The 24,571-nt window shown below is 48.5% G+C and overlaps 1 protein-coding gene across 2 annotated transcripts; it reads right to left on the bottom strand.

Moving 5' to 3' along the window:
- Nucleotides 1-728: 728 nt before the first annotated feature.
- LOC119809739 (cholesterol side-chain cleavage enzyme, mitochondrial) lies at nucleotides 729-21,667 on the bottom strand. 2 transcript variants are annotated; one of them, XM_038322812.2, is made up of 9 exons: nucleotides 21,354-21,667; nucleotides 13,664-13,819; nucleotides 9,116-9,315; nucleotides 8,139-8,342; nucleotides 6,554-6,711; nucleotides 2,565-2,731; nucleotides 2,218-2,296; nucleotides 1,515-1,712; nucleotides 729-1,080 (listed from the first exon to the last, which is right to left on the bottom strand). In XM_038322812.2, the coding sequence occupies exons 3-9, from the start codon at nucleotides 9,264-9,266 to the stop codon at nucleotides 925-927; spliced, it is 1,113 nt and encodes a 370-aa protein (XP_038178740.1). In that variant the 5' UTR covers nucleotides 9,267-9,315; nucleotides 13,664-13,819; nucleotides 21,354-21,667; the 3' UTR covers nucleotides 729-924. The 2 variants fall into 2 exon arrangements, with proteins under 2 accessions (XP_038178740.1, XP_038178739.1); XM_038322811.2 differs by lacking the exon at nucleotides 21,354-21,667 and adding an exon at nucleotides 17,861-18,372.
- Nucleotides 21,668-24,571: the final 2,904 nt, after the last annotated feature.

Below are 24,571 nucleotides of genomic sequence, written 5' to 3'. Positions count from 1 at the left end.
TGGGAGGAGGATCATGGACTAGGGAGAAGAAAAGAGCTCGAGTGGACCCAGAACCTTCAGCCTTGCTAGAAAGGACCAAGCCAGCTTGACTGCTGTTCTGAGCTGGCCTGGCCTCCACACCTATCTACAGGACTTAGATTCAGGTAGCCAAGGGCTAGCAAGAATCTGGCACCTGCTCATGGCACGATATAAAACCAGAAGGTCTTGAGAAATCTGGACAGAGACAGATGTCATATAAACCAAATTCTGAGCTAGACTCCATCCTGGGCTCTTAGAATAACCCTCCTGGAGCAAGAAAACAGACCTGGAGCATGCCCTCAGGATGGGCAGCAGAGGGTAGGGAGCCTGTTGGCCTTCTGTCGTCGGGCCCCGTCACCTCACTTGAGCCTCTTAGTGACGTGATGTTTCACCATATGCGGTTCCACACAGGAGGATAGGGGTTACTCATCTCCCTGGCCGCCCAGTCCCCACAGCAGAGCTCCCTGGGTCCGCTGATAACTGCTGGCCTGATGGTACTAGCCTCTCCTGACAGATCTCATTTAGATCCAATCTTAGAGTCGATTCTGCTAACTCCTGAACTGATGGTGGGGGGAGGGTGTCACAGTTGGGCTGCACAACAGCTTCCCAACTTCCTAAACACCGCTCATCCCACTGTTGACCAGGGATCAGGGTTCATCTCCACGGGGGTAATGAATGTCTTAGAGATCTTCTAGGAACAAAACACTCTGCAGAGTTCATCTGTTTATTAACTTTCTGGGTAAGTAAAGGAGGAGAGTGGCTAAAGGAGAGGAGGACCCAGCTAACCTAGGCAGGTGGCCCCTGAGAGCTCAGAACCGTCCAAAAGGAGCAGGTGTTTCTGCAGACAGAGACACCTGCCCAAAGGCCCCCATGGGGCCATCGCCCCATGTGACTCCAGCCTTCTGTTCAGACAGTGCCACCCTGTCTGGTCATGGTGGTGCCCAGGTCCTTCTTGAGAGGCTGGAAGTTGAAGAGGATGGGCTTCTCAGGCAACAGGATAAGGCTGAACTTGGTCCCCACATCAGAGAGACTTTGAACTTCAATTCTGAAGTTCTCCAGCACCTGAAGAAAAGGAGTTAGGCTTGAGGAATGGAAAGGAGGATTTGTCTCCCCTAGGTCATACCCACTTGGCATCTGTAGGCGCAAGGTTGTTATGTTGAGTATGAGCTAAAGAACACACCACAAATTATTCACTTTTGCCATGTCTAAATGGGTCCTGCTTGCTCTGTTCCATGACTTTACCTTTGACCTTAACTAATCTGTTGAGCAATGTCTCCCACTTCACCTCCTAGGTGTGGACAGACAGATGCTCAGGGGACGTCAATGGATAGGGAAGAAGTAGGTTAGTCCAAATGAGGAGGCAGCTGGGAGTTGGGGTAGATTGGTGAGCCCTGAGGCTGCACTCCCTGGATTCTGAGATGGAAGGAGGAATGTTGATGACTTCGCAGGGGCCATGGGAATCCCAGGGTGCTGCCATGTCCCAGAGCCCCACTCACGTTGATGAGGAGGATGGTCATCTCCAGCTCTGCAATCCGCCGGCCCAGACACTGTCGAATACCCCAGCCAAAGCCCAAGTACCGGAAGTGGGTGTTATTTTTGCTTTTTTCCAGCCAGCGAGTTGGGTCAAACTTGTCTGGGTTGGAGAAGTAGCTGGGTTCTCGGCCCATGGCATAGAGAGCCACCTGCACCAATGTCTAAGAGCAAGGTAACAAAGTCTGAGTGGTTCCAGCTCCCCATCATTCTGAGTACAACCCTAACCCCAGCTTCCCTGGGACCCTACTTCCAAGCTTAGCTTCCTAGCTACCCAAGACAAGACAGGGCAGAGCCTTCTGCCCTCTGTGTAGCTTCAAACAAGACTCCTACCCCTCTATGAACCTTGATGAAGGCTGAAGACAAAGCTAAGGAATAATCTATTGGGTTTTCCTATGCTGTTCTCAACCCTTGCCATACCTCAAACCAGAAATACCAGCCAGGTTAGCCTTGTAGCCCTGAACTCCAGAATTCATTACCCACCATTCCCACTGCCACTACTGTTCACAAAAACTGAGATTGCCGCATCTGAGTGCCCCACCAATGCCCCAGCATCAGGAAGAAGAAGAGAGATGCCCCAGAGAGAAGCCCCCATCACCACCATCTACCTAGAATTGAAACCTGCTCCCTCCTCTCCTCCATGTGACTAGCAGAGCCCCTGAGTCCTACCTTGGCAGGAATCTTGTAATTACGAAGTACAATGTCATTCACAAGGTACCTCTGCAAGGTCACAGAGATGGGGTGGAGCCTGCAGAAAGAGGACCCTCAGAGATAGATGGCCTCAGATCCTGGAACAGGGATGTATTCCTTACCCTGACTCCCACACCAACCTAGCATTTCAGCCCCCCGACTACAGGGAGAAGTTAAGGCAGGACCTGGTTCTGGTTCTCACTCCCCAGTCCTATTCACCCCTTCCACACTTCTCCCTTCCTATTTCTACTCTCCCCCACTAGCCCATCCCTGGAACCCTTCCCCAGGAGCTTGGGGATGGGGAGGCATGGGTATGCTAGACTTGCCTCAGGGTCTCCTTGATGCTGGCTTTTAGAAGTGGGACCAACTGCACCATCTTGACCATATCTCCCTGGGCCTGGCGCCGGGCAGCCAGAACCTCTGCCCGCAGCATCTCCTGTACTTTCAAGTTGTGTGCCATCTCATAAAGGTTCCACAGCAGGGTCATGGATGTCTGGTAGAAATACACAGATTGCAAAAGCCAGGAAGGCCTGTCACTTCAAGGTGACACAGCGTCTATAACCTACCTTAAAGAACTTCCCTGTCTTCTATTCTCAACCCCCCATATCCAAGACCAGTTACAAAATCTTTGAAAGGCCAGCGTTTAAGGTTTTCTTGGTGTCCAGGTAGGGAGCTTGTGATGGAGTGCTTGCCTAACATGCACAAGGTCTGGAGTTCAGTCCCCAGCACCATATAAACTGGGTGCGTTGGTATATTTGGGAGGCAGGATGTCATCCTCAGTTACACAAGTTCAAGGCCAGCCTGGGCTACCTGATACACTGTCTCAAAAATAGTTAATGCCGGGGCTGGAGAAATGGCTCGGAGATTAAGAGCACTAGCTACTGCTCTTCCAGAGGTCCTTAGTTCAATTCCCAGCAACCACATGGTGGCTCACAAACATCTATGACATCTGGTGCCCTCTTCTGGCGGACAGGCATACATGCAGACAGATCATTGTACACATAGTAAATTAATTAATTAATTAATTAAAAGGAAAAAAATAGTTAATGCCAAGGGATGGATATTCAGAGCAGGATTTGCCTCTGCCTTGATCCTGTGTGAACCCAGCTCTCTTTCATCTCCTAACCAACAGAATGTCAGCTACACAGCCAATGTCCTCTTCCAGAGGGCTCCAGAGGCTTCCAGAAACCACATTTATATTTCCGCAAGGTTTGTCTACCCATGTCAAGGGCATAGTGGCACAGGCCTTTAATCCCAACACTTGAGAGGCAGAGCAGGCAGATCTCTGAGTTCAAGGTCAACCTGGTCTACAGAGTGAGTTCCAGGACAGCCGGGGCTACACAGAGAAACCCTGTCTCAAAAAGCAAAATGAAATAAAACAAAACAAAAGAAATTTATCCACTGAAATGACTGTCATTCCTTTGGTATCACTGAGAGACAACTGAGTCTCAGCATTCACCCCAGCAACAGAAAACAAGACTTAACCATCCTGAAGCCAGACCACAGATCTGTTCTCCATCTTTGCTGCAGTTGGTACAGAAGACGTACTGGGATTCACAATGTGACCTCAACAAGAAGCAGAGGCTGCAGCTGTTGGTCTTCCGCTGGAGGCATCAGTGACCCTGCTCAAGCCCCACAGTCTCAGACTCACCCAGGTCAGCAGACTAAGCAGACAGAGGCCGCAGCCTGGACCACACTCCCTCCTGGGGCAGAGGACATGGATTGTAGACACATTGTCAAGGATCATATTTCTATCCAAGAGGTTTAAATATGCACACCTCTATCTTCCCAGCAGAGACAAAAGTGGAAACAATGTCAAGTTACTTCTTGGCTTTAAGTCCTGGCTCCTCAGAGCCTGCAGATGAAGTGTGGAGGCTCCATGGACATGTGCCTGGTGCCACCCTAGCATCTCTTCTGTGACCTCTCCAATACAAGGCCAGTGCACTAGCTACAGACACTGTAGACACTGAGGAGTCTTCCTCAAGGCCGTTCCTAGAATTCCTTATCTACCCGGAAAGCAAACAGACTCCTTGAAAACACTGACCACACGTGTGTTTATCTCAGAGCCTCCAAGGCCAGCCACAGGGTAGACACCCAGGACAGTTGGCAACCAAGGTAGCTCATTCTACTCTGCTAACTGTGTGCCTCAGCCAAGTTATTGGACCTCTCTGTACCACTGGTTACCTAAAAAAAAAAGATGACCATGATAGACCTCACAGTGTCACAGGGCCTTGGTGTCTGTTGGGCAACAGGACACAGGATAAAAGGTTGGTATCTTTCAAGGGCGCAGGGTGGAGAATCCACCCAGAATCTGGCCCCCGCTGTCTCCATCCACATCACTGTCTTTTTGCAACCTTCAACTCTGAGTCAGATTCTTGCTCAACTCTGTTCTAAAAACATCATCTGATCACTCAAAGAACATCTGTAAAGCTGGTACACAGGGTCGATTGGTCTTTGTTGGCCTGTGCTATCTCTTCTCTTTGAGGCTGAAGACACCAAAATAAGAATAATTTAGATGATGTGGATATGTCAAGAATGGAACTTTGCAAGCAGATCACTTCACGATGGGGCTGCCCCCACCCCAATTACAGTTGGAATCAAAACTGCCTCCTTGCAAGGAATCTCATGATCAACACTGAATGCCACCCCCACAAACAATTATCCTTTGACTCTCCTAGTGGTCAGTAGCTGTGCATGCCTCTGCCATCTAGCCCTATGACATATGGCAGTCATGTTATCACCCTTCCTCCAGCCACAAATACACGTCTTCATGTAAACTATTAATATCTCATAAGTGACTGCATTTGGATATGCCCTCTAAGGAGACTATGGGGTAAAGGGGAGACGTGAGTGTGGGCTCTAGCCTGGCACTGATGTCCTAAGAAGAGGAAGAAGTCAAGACAGAAGTCACGAGGGATGCCCACATGTAGACACGAGGGAGATGGTCACTGTCAAGCCTTGGAATGAACCAGTGCTGCCTGCACCTTGATATGGCTTATAGCTTTATGTGTATAAATGTGTCCGTTGTCAAAGCCACTTGTCTACACTGTGCTGTTAATATGGCTTAAGCTCCCAAGACTAACAGTCTCCTGAGTCAGGGCTGAGAACACTAATTCCAGCACTTGGGAGCCCAAAGCAGAAGAACCGATGTGAGTTCAGGGTCAGCCTGACCTATAGAGTGAATTCCAGGCCCACTTACTCTACAGTGAGAATTTATCTGAAACAGCAACAACAAAACCCATAAAGGGTCTGGAAATGCAGCTCAGCTGGCAGAATGCTTGCCTACCATGCGAGAAGCCTTGGGTTTGGTCTCAGCGCTGCATAAAATCAAACGTGGGGCAAGAGAGATGGCTCCGCAGCTAAGAGGATTCAATGTTTGGCAACCCTATAGTGGCTTACAACTGTAATGCCAGTTCCAAGGGATCTGACACCACCTTCTATCCTCCCCAGGCACCAGGCACTCACTTGGTGCAGATATATATGCAGGCAAAACACTCATACATGTAAAAAATAATTTTTTAACAAATTGAATATGGTAATAGCAGTCCTGTAATCTCCAAATTCAGGGAGTGGGGGCAGAAGGATCAAGAGTTCAAGGTCAACCTTGTCTACCTAGTGTGTTCAAAGCCACCCTGGGCTACAGAAACACCCATCTCAAAAACAACCAAAGTTCTATGCAGGAACTGAACTTGTTATTCCTTCTTTCTCACGGATGAGTCAGTCTCAGATCCTGCCCTCTGGGTGGTGAAGAGTGTTTGGTTCCTGGTGTGGGAGGTCCTTCTGTCTATGTGTTGATTTATTGGTTAATGAATAAATCTGTTTTGGCCAGTGGCTTAGCAGAATAGAGCTAGGTGGGAAAACTAAACTGAATGCTGGGAGAAAGTAGGCAGAGTCAGGGAGAAGCCCTGTAGCCCTGCCGGAGACAGACACTGGACAGAACTTCACCCAGTAAGCCACAGCCACATGGTGATTCACAGATTAATGGAGATGGGTAAATTTAAGATATAAGAATTAGCCATAAATATGCTTAATCTATTGGCCAAACAATATTGTAAATAATATGGTTTCTGAGTGATTATTTCAGGTCTGGATAGTCGGGAACAAACAAGCAGCCTCCCCAAACAGGTTCATGACAGGACTTTGATATTGCCCTTCTAAAAGACTACCATTTAGGGCCTGGCACCAAGAGAGAAAAGCATATCATGCAAGTGTGCCCAGCCCCTCGTATTAACAGCAGTGCTTCTGACAAGGCAGCTGGTGGGGAAGGGAGCATGTGGGCACCAAGGAGGCCCATGCCAGGCCCCACAGCACTCACCGTGTCCACTCCTCCTGCCAGCATCTCCGTAATGTTGGCCTGGATGTTCTTGAAGGGCATCTTGTTACCACTCAGGAGGCTATAGAAGACACCAGGGTACTGGCTGAAGTCTTGCTTGTGCCGTAAGTCCCAGTAGAAGTTCTGGGTGTATTCATCAGCTGTGGAGTCGGAGGAGAAACAGAGTGAAGCTCCCTGTAGGTGGGAGGGTGGGAGGGTGCCAGGGGCTTGATAGTCCGGAACCCCTACCAGTGGGCAGCCATTTTACTAAGCCTCCATTTCCTTCATATCTGTTTTGTCATTTAATTCCTTCCTTTAATTTTTTTCACTTCATGTGTATTAATGTTTAGCCTGCACAGATGTCTGTGAACCATGCGTGTGCCATGTCCATGAAGGCCAGAAGAGGGTGCTGGATCCCTGGGACTGGAGTCACACACAGTTATAGGCTACCATGTAGATTAGGAATTGAACCAGAGTCCTCTGGGAGGGCAGCAGCTTGTCTTAACAAACAAGCCAGTTTTCCAGCCCTTGTCATTTAATTCTTGATCTTCCCCACTGTGTGTGTGTGTGTGTGTGTGTGAGAGAGAGAGAGAGAGAGAGAGAGAGAGAGAGAGAGAGAGAGAGAGAGAGAGAGAGAGAGAGAGAGGAGAGGAGAGGAGAGAGCCCATGCGTGCAGGCTCACACATGTATTTAGAGGGACCCTCAAGGACCATCCACCTTGTTTCTTTGAGGTGGGGTCTCTCATTGGCCTGGAACTCACCAAGTGTCTAGGGTAACTGACCAATGAACCCCAGGAAGCCACATGTCTCAGTCTCCCAGCACTGGGAGCTGTGGTACAAGCAAGCATTACTATGAATTACTATGAGTCCTGGAAATTGAACTCAGGTCTTCACACTTGCAAGCAAGCACTTTACTGACTGGGCAGAGTTGGTTGATTGCCCAAGCTGATGTAGGGACTGATGGCCAAGGTGACATTTGATTTCCCCACACCCCAGGCCATTTTATCCATCACCTTCCCCTCTCAACAGGCCCTAGCTCTCCCCCGCAAGCCTTCTGTCACTCAGACAACTATGGCCCAGACACCAGCCCTCAACTCTATAGATAACGAGAAACTTTTTGAAAAGGGAGTTTTTAAGGGCTTATATTTTTAAATGAAGTGTACATGTGTATTTATCGTGTGTGTGCGCGCGTGTGTGTGTGTGTGTGTGTGTGAGTGTAGGCGCCTGTGGAGGACAGAAAAGTCCATCAAATCCCCTGGAGCTGGAGTTACAGGAAGTTGTGAGCCTCCTAATATGAGTCCTAAGACCAGTAAGTGTCCTTAACTGCTGAGCCATGTCTCCAGCCCCTAGTCATGAGACCTGTTAAGAAACACCATGGACATCTTTACTCCCCCTTCTCCAGGAAAAAAAAATAACCACCTCCCTTCAGCCCTGACACTCATCCCTGCTCACCAGAGGTTTCCTCAATGGTAAATTAGCACCCATTGACTAATCTTGAAACAAAGAGGCAACCTGAGGCCAGGGATTCAGCTAGATGCACTCTCTGTTTGGTGACCCCACTTCCTGATTATTGCCAGAGGAGTCCTCACCTTTATCAAAAATCACATCCCAGGCAGCTGCATGGTCCTTCCAGATCTTAGTTCTGAAGAATCGAAAGAGTTCTGGAGGCAGGATGAGCATGGGGACACTAGTGTGGAACATCTGGTAGACAGCATTGATGAACCGCTGGGATTCAGGGTCCACGATCTCCTCCAACATTCCCAGGCGCTCCCCAAAGACAACATTGGTGATGGCTGCAGTGGGAGGCTGAGGCTGAAGACCCCCTTCCAACCTGGCTATATGAGAACCTCAGCTCCCAGAATTAGCTCCACCCACGCTCACTAAACGCAGGAGCTCTCCCTCATCCTTACTTCTCCAACGAAGAAACTGAGACCTGAACCCCAAAGGATGAACTGAGCCAGGACTAAACTGTCCAAGAGGGATTTCCCCTTGTAATTGACTTAATTCACTATGTCCCACATGAGCTGAGAGACTTGGGGTATCAGTCTGAGTTACCCAGGACTCAATCTAGTTAGAGCTAAAAGAGCACAACCACCTTCAAATTTTCTCACCTACCACATGAAGAATTTGAATGCCAACTTCATTCCATGCCCAGGGTACCCCAAATCTCCTACAGGCCTCACATGACCTCCACTAAGCCACGTGCATGCACTGTTCCCTGGTCTAAGCTGCCTGACTACCTTACCCAGTCCGAATAACTTCTAGGTGTCTTTCCACAGCCAGCTCAGATCAACCATGAAGGCCTCCTCCGTCCTGCTCAACTTCAGAGGTCTATTTCTAGAAGGAGGAGACTAGCAGCATGAAGGACCAGGCCAAGCTCTGGCTTTTGGAGGATGGTGGCATGGAAGATCTATGTTTGGGGGACCCCCACAACAGGAATGTCAGACGAGAGGAACCTGGCTACCTCCTGGGTAACAGACCGTAGAGCTATTCAAGAAGCCAATCCATACAACTGCAAGCTGGCTCCCTGGCCCCAACTCCCTCCAGCCAAGTGTAAGACCCTTACACTCAAAGGAAAAGCGGAACATGTCACCACTGATGTCCCCTGAAAATTTTCCAGAGTTCTGCTCCTTGATGCGCTTGTGCAAGACCTTGATGAAGTCATGAGCTACACCTTCTATCAGGGGCACGAAGTTCTTGATGGCGTCACGGGACATCACCTCCTGGTTTAGGACAATTCGATCTTTCTTCCAAGCTTCTGACTTCCTGGGAAAATACATGTCCACCTCATGGTCACAGAGCCCAAGCCTGGCAGAGGCACAGGATGGGCTCTCTAGTTTTCAGAGCCTGCACCATCACTGTCTCCCCTCCTCCCCAACATTCACTGTTGTCTCCTGCTCCCTCCCCGCCCTCCCTGGCCAAGAGGAGAATGGAAGAGAGCTGTCAACGGAGAACAAAAGCCTGACTGCCTTCCACACTGACAGTTGCTGCCACCACCCATCACCCACCACCCACTACCACCAAGAACTGGAAACACTTATCTCCTTTGAGTTGGCCCCCTCTAAGCCCAACTTCCATGCATTCCTCTGCCTTCTGATCCTTGAACAGCTTTGCCATTAAAGACCCTTCTCAGCCGGGCGGCGGTGGCGCACGCCTTTAATCCCAGCACTCGGGAGGCAGAGGCAGGCGGATCTCTGTGAGTTCGAGACCAGCCTGGTCTACAAGAGCTAGTTCCAGGACAGGCTCTAAAGCCATAGAGAAACCCTGTCTCGAAAAACCAAAAAAAAAAAAAAAAAAAAAAAAAAAAAAAAAAAAAAAAAAAAAAAAAGACCCTTCTCGTTCGTCTTTCTCATTCCCACACAGGTGAAGCCAACTGACCTTTTCCTCCCCAAAGTCTCTGAGAATTCACTACGTTGGGAACCCCAGCTATTCAGAATCATTTATGAAAACCTTGATATTAGGATCTGCGCAGGTAAAGGTATTTAGCACTAAGCCTGAAGATCTGCGCTCAAGTCCTGGGATCCACATGGTGTAATAAGAGACATGACTCCCACAACATATTCTTAGACTACCACACATGTGCAATGGAGTGCATGTGTCCACACACATACACATGTATGTACACACATAAATATAATTTTTATTTAAAAATTCAATTCATGACACACATAAAAATCAACCTATGCAAAGCTCTTTCTCTAATTTGGGAGTTGGTTTGTCTAAGAATATTATTGTGAGCTGCCAAGATGGCTTACGGCTCTTGATCTTGTTCAATTCCCAGCACTCCTGTAGGGCAACTCACAACCATGTACAATAACTCCAGAGGACCCAGTGTCCTCTTCTAGCCTTCAGGGGCACCTGTATACACATGGCATGCACTCACACAGACAAACACACACATACATGAATTTAAAAAAATAAAAATAAGACCTTTTAAAAGAGAAGTTTAGAGTCTGGGGCAAAGAATGTTGTAAACTCATGGCCCCAGCCTACCTTGTCCTCCCATGGATGTCTTCACCATTTAGAGAGCTCCCAGCCTGAGTCCCTGCCCCCTTTTTGTGTATGGTTTTACTGAATCTAAATATACTCCTAAAAGATACTTTTAAAAGTATACAATTATTTCCAGATTTTTAAAACACCTGTCAGACTTGGGGGCACTTGCCTCCTCCTGTCCTCAGTTTTACGTTTCGGGAGGGTTCGGTTGTGGACCCAAGTCCACACATGGTGACTGGTACACGCTGCCATTCTCTCAGCCACCATCCTCTCAACCAGCTAGGAGGCTTCCTGTGCTTTCTAATGTTTTCTCGCAGAAGAAGCATTCTAGTCCATGTCTACTCTGTGGCATATGTTCCTAAAGTTAGAAACACTGCATGGATCACAGTCATCGTGTCCCTGGGAATAGTCAGTCTCAGGAGATAAGATCCAAGCACTGTCCACACAGAGGCCTGGTTTCTGCTCCCACCACAGCTGCCGAGAGAAGCAGCTACTCCAGAGAGCTCCAGCTTCTCCAAGGCCTTGCCAGCCCTTGATCAAGTCACATTTAAATTTTTCAGTGATGATTGGTGTGGTGGTACTTGTCTTACATCTTTAAGGGAGGCAGAGGCAGGTTGATGTCTGTAAGTTGAGGCCAACCTGGTATACATAGCAACTTTTAGGAAGTTCTAGGCTATATAGAGGAAATTGTGTGTGTGTGTGTGTGTGTGTATGTGTGTGTGTGTGTGTTATATGCATATATATATATGGTTAGGATATGTGCAGCCTAGTCTCAGATCAACACATGACTGTCCAGTGGGTTTCCTTGGGGCAAGGCACACATGGAAATTACCTCTCACTAGTCCACAGGACAGCATAGGAATTTGCAAAATTCATGCAACTTACAGACTCTTTTCTCTCTCATTATATTACTGATTCTCTGGGTGGTTTTCAGTTTTACTTTGTCAGCCTCATGCAACAGCTGTAATTTTCCCTGGAAATTCTACTCTTTCTCAAATATTTCCCTCTAAGATTAGGCAGGGGGCTAACATTTCTCAAGTCTCTTATCTGGAATTCCTAATCCTAGGAACTTTTCTGACCCAATGGAGATAGTTGGGTACACATGAGAAAACAACACTTGGGACATTAACCATGTCTCACAGTTCTGGAGAGAAGAGGAAGGTATGTACACACAGAATAGGGAAAAAGTCTCAGGAATACACACAGTGCTGACTGTTGAGAGTAAGTTACCTGGACACCAACTATAGAGTCATTGGTAGGCTCTAGTATGCTCCAAGAGGAAAAAATACAATGCAAACTTTGGGAAGGATGGATTCATCTTTACCATACACAGGAGCTTATATTGGTGGAAGAAGTATGGTATAGTGAGATGGGAAAAGGGAGCTTTATCAAAGTCTGCCTCTTACAGAGATTGAGACATGGAACCCTCTTGTAGAAAGGGGGACTGTATCAAAGCATATCTTGCAGACATGAAAGAATTGTTCGGGTTTGAATATTGTTGTTCTTAAAGCACTGTACCCGTGTCTATTACTTTTTAACTTTGTAACCACAAGTAGCTGCCAGCTGACTTAAGCGCTGTGAGTGCAGGATGTGTCTGGCTCCATATTTAGTTAGGCCTGCAAAAATGCTGAACTTTCTGTCTGGAATATGGTTATGTAGAGGGTGGAAAAGTGTATTTGGGGAAGCATAAGGGGGAACAATGGAGGCTTTCATAATGACTACAATGTATTCCTTAAAGTATGATGTATTTCTTAAAGTCAAAAATAGGAGCCAATAATAAAGCTGTTCATGTAAGCCTGGTAAGAAAAACTCTGTTAAGTATAAATAAATATAGCTTGAGCTATTCAGGGCCATTTGAGTTCAATCCACTTGGCGGTCAGATGTTTTCCTTGTGCCAATGCCCCTTCACTGCCTCAGGACCTGAACCAGAGCCGAGGCTCAACCTCAGCAATATATAAATACATTTTTCATTAAGCAGTTTGGTAGAAAACAGTGTCTACATTTCAGTGATGGATTTGCTACTTCTCACAGCTCCTGCAGGCTGTCAGGACCCCACTTTATTTGCCACTGTGCTGCTAACACCTGGCACAAGGCCTGATACTCAGCAGGTGTTTGATAAAGAGGCACTTCATGTTTAAAGCAATTAGTGAGAACTCGGCAAAGTCCTTCGCCATTCATGAAGAACCTCAGCCTGACATTTCCCCATAAGTCAGCAGCACAATTCCCTATCATCACCACCATCACCATCATCATCACCATCATCATCACCACCATCACCATCACCATCATCATCACCATCACCATCATCACCATCATCATCACCACCATCACCACCATCACCATCATCATCACCATCATCTTCACCACCATCACCACCATCATCACCATCATCATCACCACCATCACCATCATCATCACCACCATCATCACCATCATCATCACCATCATCATCATCACCACCATCATCACCATCATCACCATCATCATCACCATCATCATCACCACCATCATCACCACCATCATCACCATCATCATCACCATCATCATCACCATCATCACCACCATCATCACCATCATCATCATCACCATCATCATCACCATCATCACCACCATCATCATCACCACCATCATCACCATCATCATCACCATCATCACCACCATCATCACCATCATCACCACCATCATCACCATCATCATCACCACCATCACCATCGTCACCATCATCATCGTCACCATCATCATCACCACCATCATCACCATCATCATCACCATCATCATCACCATCATCACCACCATCATCACCACCATCATCACCATCATCGTCACCATCATCGTCACCACCATCATCACCATCATCGTCACCATCATCACCACCATCATCACCATCATCACCACCATCACCATCATCATCACCATCACCATCATCACCATCATCGTCACCATCATCACCATCATCGTCACCATCATCACCACCATCATCACCACCATCACCATCACCATCATCACCACCATCATCACCATCATCATCACCATCATTCGCCTTAAGGAGCAGGAAGATGAGAAGACCCACTCTCTCCCCCTCCAACACCCTCCATGCACACAGGGTTCACTCAGAACTCACTTAAACAGGATCCCAATGGGCCTCTGGTAATACTGGTGATAGGCAAGCCAGGGGCGCACAACGTATCGTTCTGGGTAGGGACCCTCGCGTAAAAACAGCAGCTCTGCATCTTCAGGGTCCAGAATATAAACAGATTCCACGTTGCCAAGCTTCTCCCTGGAAAAAATAAGAGAGACTGATGTTGGAACTGGGTCCGCCAGGCCTCTACACACAGTCTCGGTTTCCTCTATGAAACAGAGACAGATGTGCCTTCTTCAGTCTCATGGAACTGCTGAAGAGCCAAACGTTACACATATACCTATGACCACTTCATGAACCCTATCCTGCCTCACACAGCATAACCCAGGACCAACCCAGCCCATCCCAAACCTTCCATTTGTAACCATATCTACCCATGCTGAGTCTTCTTGTCCTGCTGGACTTGGAGCCATGGCACACTCCCATGTCACCCTAGAGTGAATGCCCTGCATCTCCCATGTTCCAGGCCAGTGGGCCCCTGTAGAACTGTAATTCAGTGTAGACACGGCCCCTCACGTAATACTTCAGGGCTGAGGCGATGACTCAGGAATTAGGAGCCTATACCACTCTTTTTTAAAAGATTTATTCATTACATATGCAGTGTTCTGCCTGCAGGCCAGAAGAGATCACCAGATCTCATTATAGATGGTTGTGAGCCACCATGTGGTTGCAAGGAATTGAACTCAGGAGATCTGGAAGAGTAGCCATTGCTCTTAACCTCTGAGCCATTGCTCCAGCTCCAAGCCTATACCATTCTTGCTGGGTCCACAGCACCCATGTTGGATAATTCCAGGGGACCCAACACCCCCTCCTGGCCTCTGAGAGCAACTGCACTTGTGCACACCCATCTCCCACCTACACACATTTACACCTAATTAAATATCCAAGCTAAAGCTTTGTTTAGTCTGTAGACATGGTTACAAATGGAAGGTTTGGGACGGGCTGGGCTGGTCCTGGGGTATGCTGTTTTAGGCAGGATAGTGTCCATGAAGTGGTCCCTCGGGAGGAGTCAGAGTGGTCATAGGTATATGTGTTGTGTTTGACTCTAAAGTTTGTTCGAAACTGCAGAAGAAAAAAGAAAATCAAGTCCCAAGTATGGATGAAGCTGACAGGTGACAGTGCCCACAGAGTGCTTTGCAGTCAGTGCCCAGGAACACACAGCTGTACGCATGACCAGGTGTCCTTCTAAGAGAAACATGAAAAAGAGAGACTCGGTGTCTAGATGAGAAGACTGGCCTAACGGCTGAGGAGAGTAATCCCAGAAGAAGCCAGTCTTCTGGATGCACCTTGATGTTACACAGGGTCTAACTCCCAGAGCTCTGAGGCAATACACTTGTGTGTGTAAGTCTCTCTCCCTCCCTACTCCTCCCCCCACCATCCCCCCTCTCTTCTCCTGTCCTCCCTCTCCTCCCTCTCCCCCCTTTATCTCTCTATCTCTGTCCTTCCATCTCTGGCTCCTTCCCTCTTGATCATTTCATCACCCTACTTCAAGTCTCCTCCCGTGTGTGGTGTGTGTGTGTGTGTGGTGTGTGTGTGTGTGTGGTGTGTGGTGTGTGTGTGTGTGTGTGTGTGTGTGGTGTGTGTGTGGTGTGTGTGGTGTGTGTGTGTGTGTGTGGTGTGTGTGTGTGGTGTGTGTGTGGTGTGTGTGTGTGTGTGTGTGGTGTGTGGTGTGTGTGGTGTGTGTGTGTGGTGTGTGTGTGGTGTGTGTGTGGTGTGTGTGGTGTGTGTGTGGTGTGTGTGTGTGGTGTGTGTGTGGTGTGTGTGGTGTGTGTGGTGTGTGTGTGGTGTGTGGTGTGTGTGTGTGTGTGTGTGGTGTGTGTGTGGGTGTGGTGTGTGTGTGTGTGTGTGTGTGTGTGTGTGTGTGTGGTGTGTGTGTGGTGTGTGTGTGTGGTGTGTGTGGTGTGTGTGTGGTGTGTGGTGTGTGTGTGTGTGTGTGTGTGGTGTGTGTGTGTGTGTGTGTGTGTGTGTGTGTGTGTGTGGTGTGGTGTGTGTGGGTGTGTGTGTGTGGTGTGTGTGTGTGTGTGTGTGTGGTGTTGTGTGTGGTGTGTGTGTGTGGTGTGTGTGTGGTGTGTGTGGTGTGTGGTGTGTGTGTGTGTGTGGTGTGTGTGTGGTGTGTGTGGTGTGTGTGTGGTGTGTGTGTGTGGTGGTGTGTGGTGTGTGTGTGGTGTGTGTGTGTGTGTGTGTGTGTGGTGTGTGTGTGTGTGGTGTGTGTGTGTGTGTGTGTGTGGTGTGTGTGTGTGTGTGGTGTGTGTGGTGTGTGTGTGTGTGTGTGGTGTGTGTGTGGTGTGTGTGTGTGTGTGGTGTGTGTGTGGTGTGTGTGTGTGTGTGTGTGTTCCTTCTCTCCTAATCTCTCCCTCCCTCTCCTTCATCCCCCTCCTGGAAAGCATGGCTTTTACCACAGACTCTAAGCCCAGGCCCAGATTCACAAGCCATGGCCTTCCTCAGCTTGTTCATGGCCTCTAGAAAACACCCCTTCAGCCGGGCGGCGGTGGCGCACGCCTTTAATCCCAGCACTCAGGAGGCAGAGGCAGGCGGATCTCTGTGAGTTCGAGACCAGCCTGGTCTACAAGAACTAGTTCCAGGACAGGCTCCAAAGCTACAGAGAAACCCTGTCTTGAAAAACCAAAAAAAAAAAAAAAAAAAAAAAAACACCCCTTCAGCGTTTTTCCAGCTTCCACTATCCAATCCCATATTTGCTACATCCTAAAAGGCCTTGAAATGCTGTCAGGATCATCAGTCTCACTCTTGAGACTTGAGCCCAGGACAATGATCTGACATCAACAGGTTACCTGAAAGACAGACACTCATCAGAACATTGTATCTAAGGGTGCTGAGGCTCAACGCTCACTTAAAGTCTGTCCTCAAAACATAGCTGTCCACACACTATGGACTACTCTACTGCTAGTTTAAATTGTCTTAAAGAGCTAAAAGGAGCCGGGCAGTGGTGGCTTTAATCTCAGCACTCAGGAGGAAGAGGCAGGTGGATCTCAGTGAATTTGAGGCCGACCTGGTCTAACAGGCTCCAAAGCTACACAGAGAAACCCTGTCTGAAAAACAAACAAACAAACAAACAAACAAACCCCAAAAGGAAAACAAAGAGAAGAGGAAAACTATTGAATGCATTGGGGAAGCAACTCCACATGACACACACAGTAGTCAGTCTTCGTGGTACTAAAGGACCATACAGGTTAAGGACGGATGGGATTTCAATGATTCACTCATGCGTCCCTGATTTTCTCAACCGTTCTCCAAAGACTGCAGGAGCATGGTACGGGGGGCGGGGGGGTGAGGGGACCATGAGGGCGGTGCTTCAAGTCCCTCCCTTTGAGCGCTTGCCACCTTCCAGTCTATAAACTAGCATCACCCTGACTGTGAAGCAAGGCATTGCACAAACGGGATTTCCAGTGCTCTACAACCTTGGTAAGCCCCTTCTCTTTCCAGAAAGTGGGGATACGGTGGGGGCGAAAACGCCAACTACGAGGGACACAGCACAACACTCAGATGAAAGTGACTGTGAGAGCGGCTGATGGAATAAGGCGCTGACTGGGGCAGCTTGACAGCAGAGCTAAGGATCTTGTCGTTTAGGAAGAAATGTATCGCCCTCCATGCTCCCTGACGACTGTGGCACCTCCCATCTCTTGAAGTAGCTCCAAAAACAGAAGAAGAAAAAAGCCCACAAGTAGCCTACAGACTTCTGACCACAAGTACTGTTGAGCGAGGATAGGCCACAGACCCTGAGATTTCAGAAGCCACGGACCACAAGGTCATTGCTCCTAGAAGATGCTTAGGAAACCAACTTGTGTGGAGTCACAAAGGGCCTGGAGCTGAGGTTGGCCCTGAAGTGGGGTGAGAGCTTAGCCAGTAGTCAGGGAACCTAAACCTAGCTCTCCCCTGAAGGTAGAGACAGCCAGCTAGTCTTTTTGTCTGGAGGACAGTAGGTGAAGGGGGCACTGGAGTTGCGTTTGCTCACAGCCCTTCCTGCAAGGAACTGTGAAAGTAGAAAGCTGATATCTTGGGGCCATAAATTGGGAGGGCCTATATGCTTCTCTTACCACCATCCCTAGGCTCGAAGAAATGAAAGAACGTAGACATAAGTCCGAGACCCCAAGCAGAACGTTTGAGCCTGTCTGGAGCCCTGTGTCTCCCATCATACCTGCCTCTGCCCTCTGCCAGGCTTACCTGTAAATGGGGCCGTACTTCTGGAAACTCTGTATTTGATGATAGTGGATTCTGTGTGTGCCATTCTTCTTCCAAAAGTGGTACAGGTTTAGCCAGCCATTGTCACTGGGGGATGGGATCTCACTGAAAGGCCGAGGACTATTAGTAGAGATGCCAGCTTCCCCTCCAATGGCCAGCACTGGACCCTGCCAGGTAGGGCTCAAGAAAGGCTGGCAGCCTTTGACCAGCACTGAGCGCAAGGAAAGTCCCTTGGCCAGCATACTGTCCGCACGACTGCCACTTCTCGCTGTGCGCCTATCTCTACCCCTAACCTCCACACTTATAACCACTAGCTCAAGGCCGGGAGAGAAGCCGAGGGAGCGCTGACCTACCCCCTCCTCCTCCGGAGGGCTGGGCCCACACAGCCCCTCCCAAACTCAGAGAGTGAACTTTCCAATGCTCTATCTGACAGATCTGTAGTCAGGATAAGCAAATACAGGCAGAAGGCTACAGGCCTCTGACGTCAGCATCCACCCTATGGGCCCCCAAGATCACTACCCTTTAGATACCTTAAAAGGCAAGTTTGCTATCTCTACCTTCAGGGGAAGAAAAGGAGGCTTAAGCCTCCTGACTGACGCTAGTTTCTTCCGGGCTCCAGGTCCTTTTCAGCACTTGGGTTTGTTCTCATTGCCCGCGGCTTTACAGGAAAAGGCCTTCTGCTGGCCGCTAGGTAGAGTTCCGGCGCTGACAAACAACCTGGAAGATGAGCAGTAGCGTGAGGTCATAGGTCAGGAGGGACTGACCACATGGCCAGCTGTGGGACAGCAGACCACTTTCTCGTGGCTCCAGGACTTACGAATGATTGATTATTAGCTGATCTTGAATAGTTCCCTAAGTCTTGAAGCTCTACTTCCTTTTTCTTCTTGTCAAACAAAACATATTCCATGTTCTCTGAACTAGCAAGTGTTGCTTTAGTATTTTCATCTTGCTTTTGAGATCCCGCCACCTCAGTGTCCCGAGTCCTGGGCTTATGTGCATGCACCACTGCGCCAGAAATGCTCTTTCTTCTTTTGCTTTTGGAAACAGGATCTTACTATGTTACCTAACCTAAGCAACCCACCTTTCTCTTCCTCCCAAGTACTGGGATTATAGGGATGTATGCTCTACCATACCCAAACTCAGCATTTTCTTCTTCAGCTCATGCTTACCTATGTCAAAACTCACTGAGCTCCATACACCCTTGTCATTGATTTAAATAGGGTCTTACCACGTAGCCCTGGCTAACCTGGAACTTGCTATGTAGATCAGGCTAACCTCAAACATACAGAGATCTACCTGCCTCTGCCTCCTAAGTGCTGAGACTGAAGGCGTGGTCACCAAGCCTAGCTCTTGGTCTGTTCAACTGTCTGTTGTTTTTTTTTTTTTTTTTTAATTTTACTGAATGTTATTCCATGAAAAGGCTAATAAAAATTTGTGGGTTTTTTTCCCAACAGATTATTCTTCTTATGAAAAACAGGGTGTCTTTAAAAAGAAAACCCCAACTCACTGAGTTAAACCCAAGCTAAGTTTTGGTGCGGCTTTTGCTCTCCTTGGGTACCATGAGATGGAGAATGGTTTGCCACTGTGGACAGAGGGCTCACGTGCTAAGAAAATGCAGGAGGCATCGGCTGTAGTGATGCTTGCCTGGGAGGCTCACAGTCAGCTGTGGCTATGAATTTGAGGCCAGTCTGGGCTATGTGAAAGTCTATCTCAAAAACTGAAAGAGATTCGGGGTAGGGAGGGAGACAGAGGGGAATGGGAATGTGTACGAATGTGTTCTGGGAGGGTAACTGGAGTCCTGTGGCCCTGAAAACTCTGTTAGCATAGGGCAGGGCAGGGACAGAAGTTCATTACAGTGGGTCCCAGAAAAGTCAACAGCCCTTCACGTTCCATCCTGCTGATTCAGGTTGGCAGCCACCTGACTCTCAACTTACTGGGCCAATTAACACAGTCCTGGCCTTCATCAAAACAGCTGAGTGTTCTGGGCCAGGCTGTCTCGGTGTGAATTCCCAAGCCTTTTCTCAGAAACTCACTGCCCTTCTTCTGAGAAAAATAAGGGAAGTCCAGGCTAGCAGGAAACAGAGGGACATGAGAGGCCAGGTGGAGGTAGGAGGGAGCAGGTAAGGCAGGCTGGAGCTGGGGCAGGGGACAGAAGCAGCCAGGGCCCACGGAGGCAGGAGGAGACTACCTTCACAGAAAGTTCTGCTAAAGGAAGGATGGGCCCCAGTAACAAGGACACGGGCCTGGTCCAGCAGCCTGAAGCTTGTCCTGCAGGCTTCTTGAACCCTGGCCTCCAGGCCCTTGATCCCGGATTTCTTTCCAAGCCCTTTAAATATGCTTTCTGTGAGTAGCAGATCAGCCTTCTAACAGAAACCAAGAGGCCTGGGTTCAGAAACTCGGAGATAGCGCCCCAGGGAAGATGACATTGAAGGGTAGCCTTGGCCAGGCCCTAAGTCTCACCTGTGTCTGTGGGACAGACCAGATGCTTGCTGTGTGCAAGGTGTTTTGCATGGTTCTTCTTCATCCTCACAGCACCCTTACTAAGGAGGTTCAAAAACTTTGCCTGAGCTACAGAGGAGGAAACTGAGGTTCAGCCAAAATGGCCACTTGCCCAGAGTCACAATGCTAACCAGCAACCCAGTAGGGATTCAAGTTTTAGTTGCTCCTGGCAGAGAACTTGACCCTCAAGCTTCCCCTCACCATGTTGCTGAGAGAAGGACCTGGGATACAAGGAAGGACAGTTGGTATCATGAGGGCACACCCTGCAAACCAGAAACCACTGGCTGGACAGCCTGATGTCACAGGGTCATTTCTCTCAGCTTCCATTGTACAAGTGAGAAAAATGAGGCCTAGGAAGGTGCACATACCTACCATGGGTCACTAGAGTATAGCAGGGGTCAGGTCTCTGCTTCCCCGTAGAGACACAAGGGAACAATCAAGGGATGGGCCTTCCCCGCTGGTGCCCTGTGTGAGCTCAGCTGCCAATCACAGCAGACTTCTGCTGAGGTTTCTTTCCAGTTGATTTTGGAGGCCAAGGCCGAGGAGGAGGAGAAGGAAGAGGAGGAGGAGGAGGAGGAGGAGGAGGAGGAGGAGGAAGAGGAGGAGGAGGAGGAGGTTTTAACCTCCTCTGGCCTTGGAGAGATTTGAAGAAACAGGAATTTCACCTTAAAACCTGATTCCTCATTATCCCTCATCCAGTTCCTCTGGGTCAGCACGGCTGACTCAGAGGAGTCTGAGTCCAGTGGTCAGACCGTGACAGATTGACTCCCAGACCTTGGCGGGTCTGGCTCCCACAAGCTCTGCAGGTCAGCGCCTCCTCCACACGCTAGGCTTTCAACCCCTCCATCCACTAAACCAAACCCATACCTATCCTCCCAGCCCATCCCAGCCCCTCCACACACCCGCACCCACCACCTTCCCAGAATGCACCCCTCAGTCACCAAGAGAGTTGTTAAATCAACAGAACTAAGCCCACCTGAGAAAATGTAGTCATCAGAAAACACACCTTCCATGTACGGTGCTGCGTGACAACCCTCTACACTAGATCTGTTTCTTATGGAAGAACATGACTTCCCTTTCTTGTCTGCTGGCAAACGATCCATTAAAGCACACACGAGGGCAGGGACTCAGTTGGTAAGGTGCTTGTCGCACAGGCGTGGAGACCCGAGTTCCAATCTCCAGCAACCATGTAAGAAGCTGGGGGCCGTGTGTGGGTACCTGTAATCTTAGCACTGGGAAAACGGCAACAGGACAGTTGCTGGGACTTATGGTTCAGCCAGCTGTGCTGAATTGGTAAGCTCCAGGTTTGGTAAGTCACCCTGTCTCAAAAGCTAAAGTAAATAGTGATTGAGAAAGACATGTGAGGTAGACGTCTGGCCTACACACACACACACACACACACACACGGGGGGGGAAGCAAGGACATGTACACAAACACACTAAATAAAACACATAAAAGACAGAGTAGATTGATGACTGCTTAAGGTTGGAAATTTGGAAGAATTTGGGGGTGATGCATAAAGAATATTGGGTTTTTTTAGGTAGTGAAGATGAAAGTGGTTTCCAGTGGACGGTCCCGATGGCTGGAAAACTGTGGCTATAAGAAAATCATTAAAGGGTCTGCAGACGTCTCAGACGTTGAGAGCACTGCTTCGATGGTGTGCGCATTGGCAGCTCACAGCCATCTGTAACTCCAGTCCCAAGGGATCTGGTGCCTTCTTCTGGCCTCTGAGACTACCATGCACGAACATGGAACACATACACTCATGTAGGTAAAACATTCACACACACAATAAAAAATAACTAAATAGTTTTTTAAAGAGGAAAACCATCAGTTGTGTACTTTAAGGGAGTCTATTGTTCTGAGCATGGAGGTGTGTCTCTGTAATCCCAGCACTAGGGAAGCTAAGGCAGGAGAATCACAAGTTCAAGGGTAGCCTGGGCTGCATAGTGATAGGCTATCCTGGACAATGGACTCTGTCTTAAGATGACAAAAAGCAAGAAGACAAACAGGTAAATTGGATGGTTTGTAAAGTCTGCCACTACACGGCTGTCACCAAGCTTGCAAACACAAAGACCTGAGTCCTCCTTACCCTTCTCTTAACGTTTATCAGGCTATGGGTCACATGCGGCCATGACAATTGTCCTTACAAAACTACGTGACCCACGATTCCGATAACATTGGAATCATTTCCAACAAATTTAAAGCAGCCTTTTTTTTAAGCAGAAAAATGAGCACTTATCATGAAGAGCTGCCACACTCCCTGAGGGAGCGACCGCTGCCCTACCAGCCACACACTTGCTGATAAAGCCAAGCTAGGGAGGGCTGTTTTGCATCACTAATGGCCTCGAGCCTGCAATGACGTCAGCCAGGAATAACTGTGGCATGAGCTTCACAAAGAAAGACAGTCATGTGGTCCTCTCTGATGATGCTAGAACAAAGGGAAGGGCCATCCAAGTGTGTGATTTTAAAACCATCCCCTTTGTTTGCTGCTACCCCATATTCCTGCCCAGGAAGGGAGTCTGGATTGCCAGGGCATTGGAGATGGTCAGATCCCATCCTTGGCAGCTGCCCTGACCCAAACTCAAGCCTCAGACCTCCCAGCCAGCTCCTCTGCTGTGGAGGTCACTCCTGAAGTGGCATATGCTCACAGCATCACAGAGTGAGCCTGAGGTTCAGCGTAGGTAGAAGAGACACGAAGGAGAGTTTTCTGGAGGCTTCCTCTGGGAACAAGCATCCTCACATCTCTAGAAGAACTTCTAGGAACCCAGCATTTCCTCCCAGACAAGGCTGGGTTGGTGCTTCACAATGTGTGGCGACTTATTCAGAAGGTTAGTGACTTTAAAACAACAAATGTTGGTTGCCAGCTGTGTCTTCTATCAGTGGCCAACCAGGAGCAGCCTAGGGTGTAAGCCTCTAACCCAGAGCTCTTCATGATGGGGCCTCTGTCACCCCAGGCTTAGCTGGAGCTTTGGGGCAAGCATTTGAGCCTTTCTTCAGGACTTCTCAGAGGCTGTTGGCAGTAGCCACTGGCTTTCCCTAGCTGTGGATCCTGGGCCTCATTCTCACCTCTAGGGCAGCTGTGTGTCCTTCCCAACATGGTAGCCATTTCCCAGCCAGACAAAAGGAGAGAGAGAGAGAGAGAGAGAGAGAGAGAGAGAGAGAGAGAGAGAGAGAGAGAGAGAGAGCGCCGAAGGCTGCGCTGAGGTAATATCACTCCTACTTTGCTGTGTTTGTAGCAACTCACCAAGCCAGGTCTACACTGAAACAGAGGAGTATGGGATCCACCTTTGAAAGAAAATGTCGAAGAATGTGCCGATGTATTTAACCCATACAGAAGAAGTCTGAAGCCCCCCAAAAACTTTCTCCTTCCTTTCCAAGATTCTAGCTTTTAAAAATTTTTCCATTTTTTCCAAAACAAAATAGAAGAAAGGATTACAACCACTGAGGCGTTAATTGGCATAACATGACAGGTGTGTTCATAACAAGAAAATTAGTCAAATTAAAGTAGGCATCATAGGAAACATTTAAAAAATGAACATATGTGACAATGGGTGTCCCTGTTCGTGGCAGGGTTGAAGGGAAGAGGACACAGATGGGCATGCATACCACAAGGTGTGGCTTTCGCAGCAAAAGTTAAAAAATGTTCCCAAATGTGTCACAATTTTGGTTCCCAGAGGTTTAATCCTACAGACTTGGACTACTCAAGTGTCTAGCTACTGAGAGGGAAAGAGATTGCATGGGCTTCTGGGAGGTCACAAGATTTATGCTAGCCAAAGCTGACCCCCACCCCGAGTTTGCTCTCTACCACAATTCTCGCCTTTTTCTGAGAAATATCAAGAAGAAACAGACACTGTGCTGTTACTGTCTCCAGGGGAAACCTGTGGCGACCGAACTACTGCCATTATTGCTGGTGCCATGAGACTCTCCAAGTTCACTTTTGTTGCTGTTAGGTCTTAGTTTGTTTTGTTTTGGGGTACTTTTTATTGTTTTTTGTTTTGTTTTGAGACCGGAACTCTGTAGCCCTAGCTGGTCTGGAATTTCCTATGTAACCCAGGCTGGCCTTGAACTCACAATGAACCACCACACCAGCAAGGCAGGTTTACCATGGTTGATGAGAAGACCACTTAAGATTCCTTTCTCTCAGAAAGTGGGACGTATACTTGAACGCATTGGCACAGGAGACCGCTTCC

This window comes from Arvicola amphibius, chromosome 3, assembly GCF_903992535.2.
Source record: "Arvicola amphibius chromosome 3, mArvAmp1.2, whole genome shotgun sequence".
Classification (NCBI taxonomy): domain Eukaryota; kingdom Metazoa; phylum Chordata; class Mammalia; order Rodentia; family Cricetidae; genus Arvicola; species Arvicola amphibius.
The sequence above is the reverse complement of the archived record's forward strand: the minus strand, read 5'-3'. Positions and strand labels throughout refer to the sequence as shown.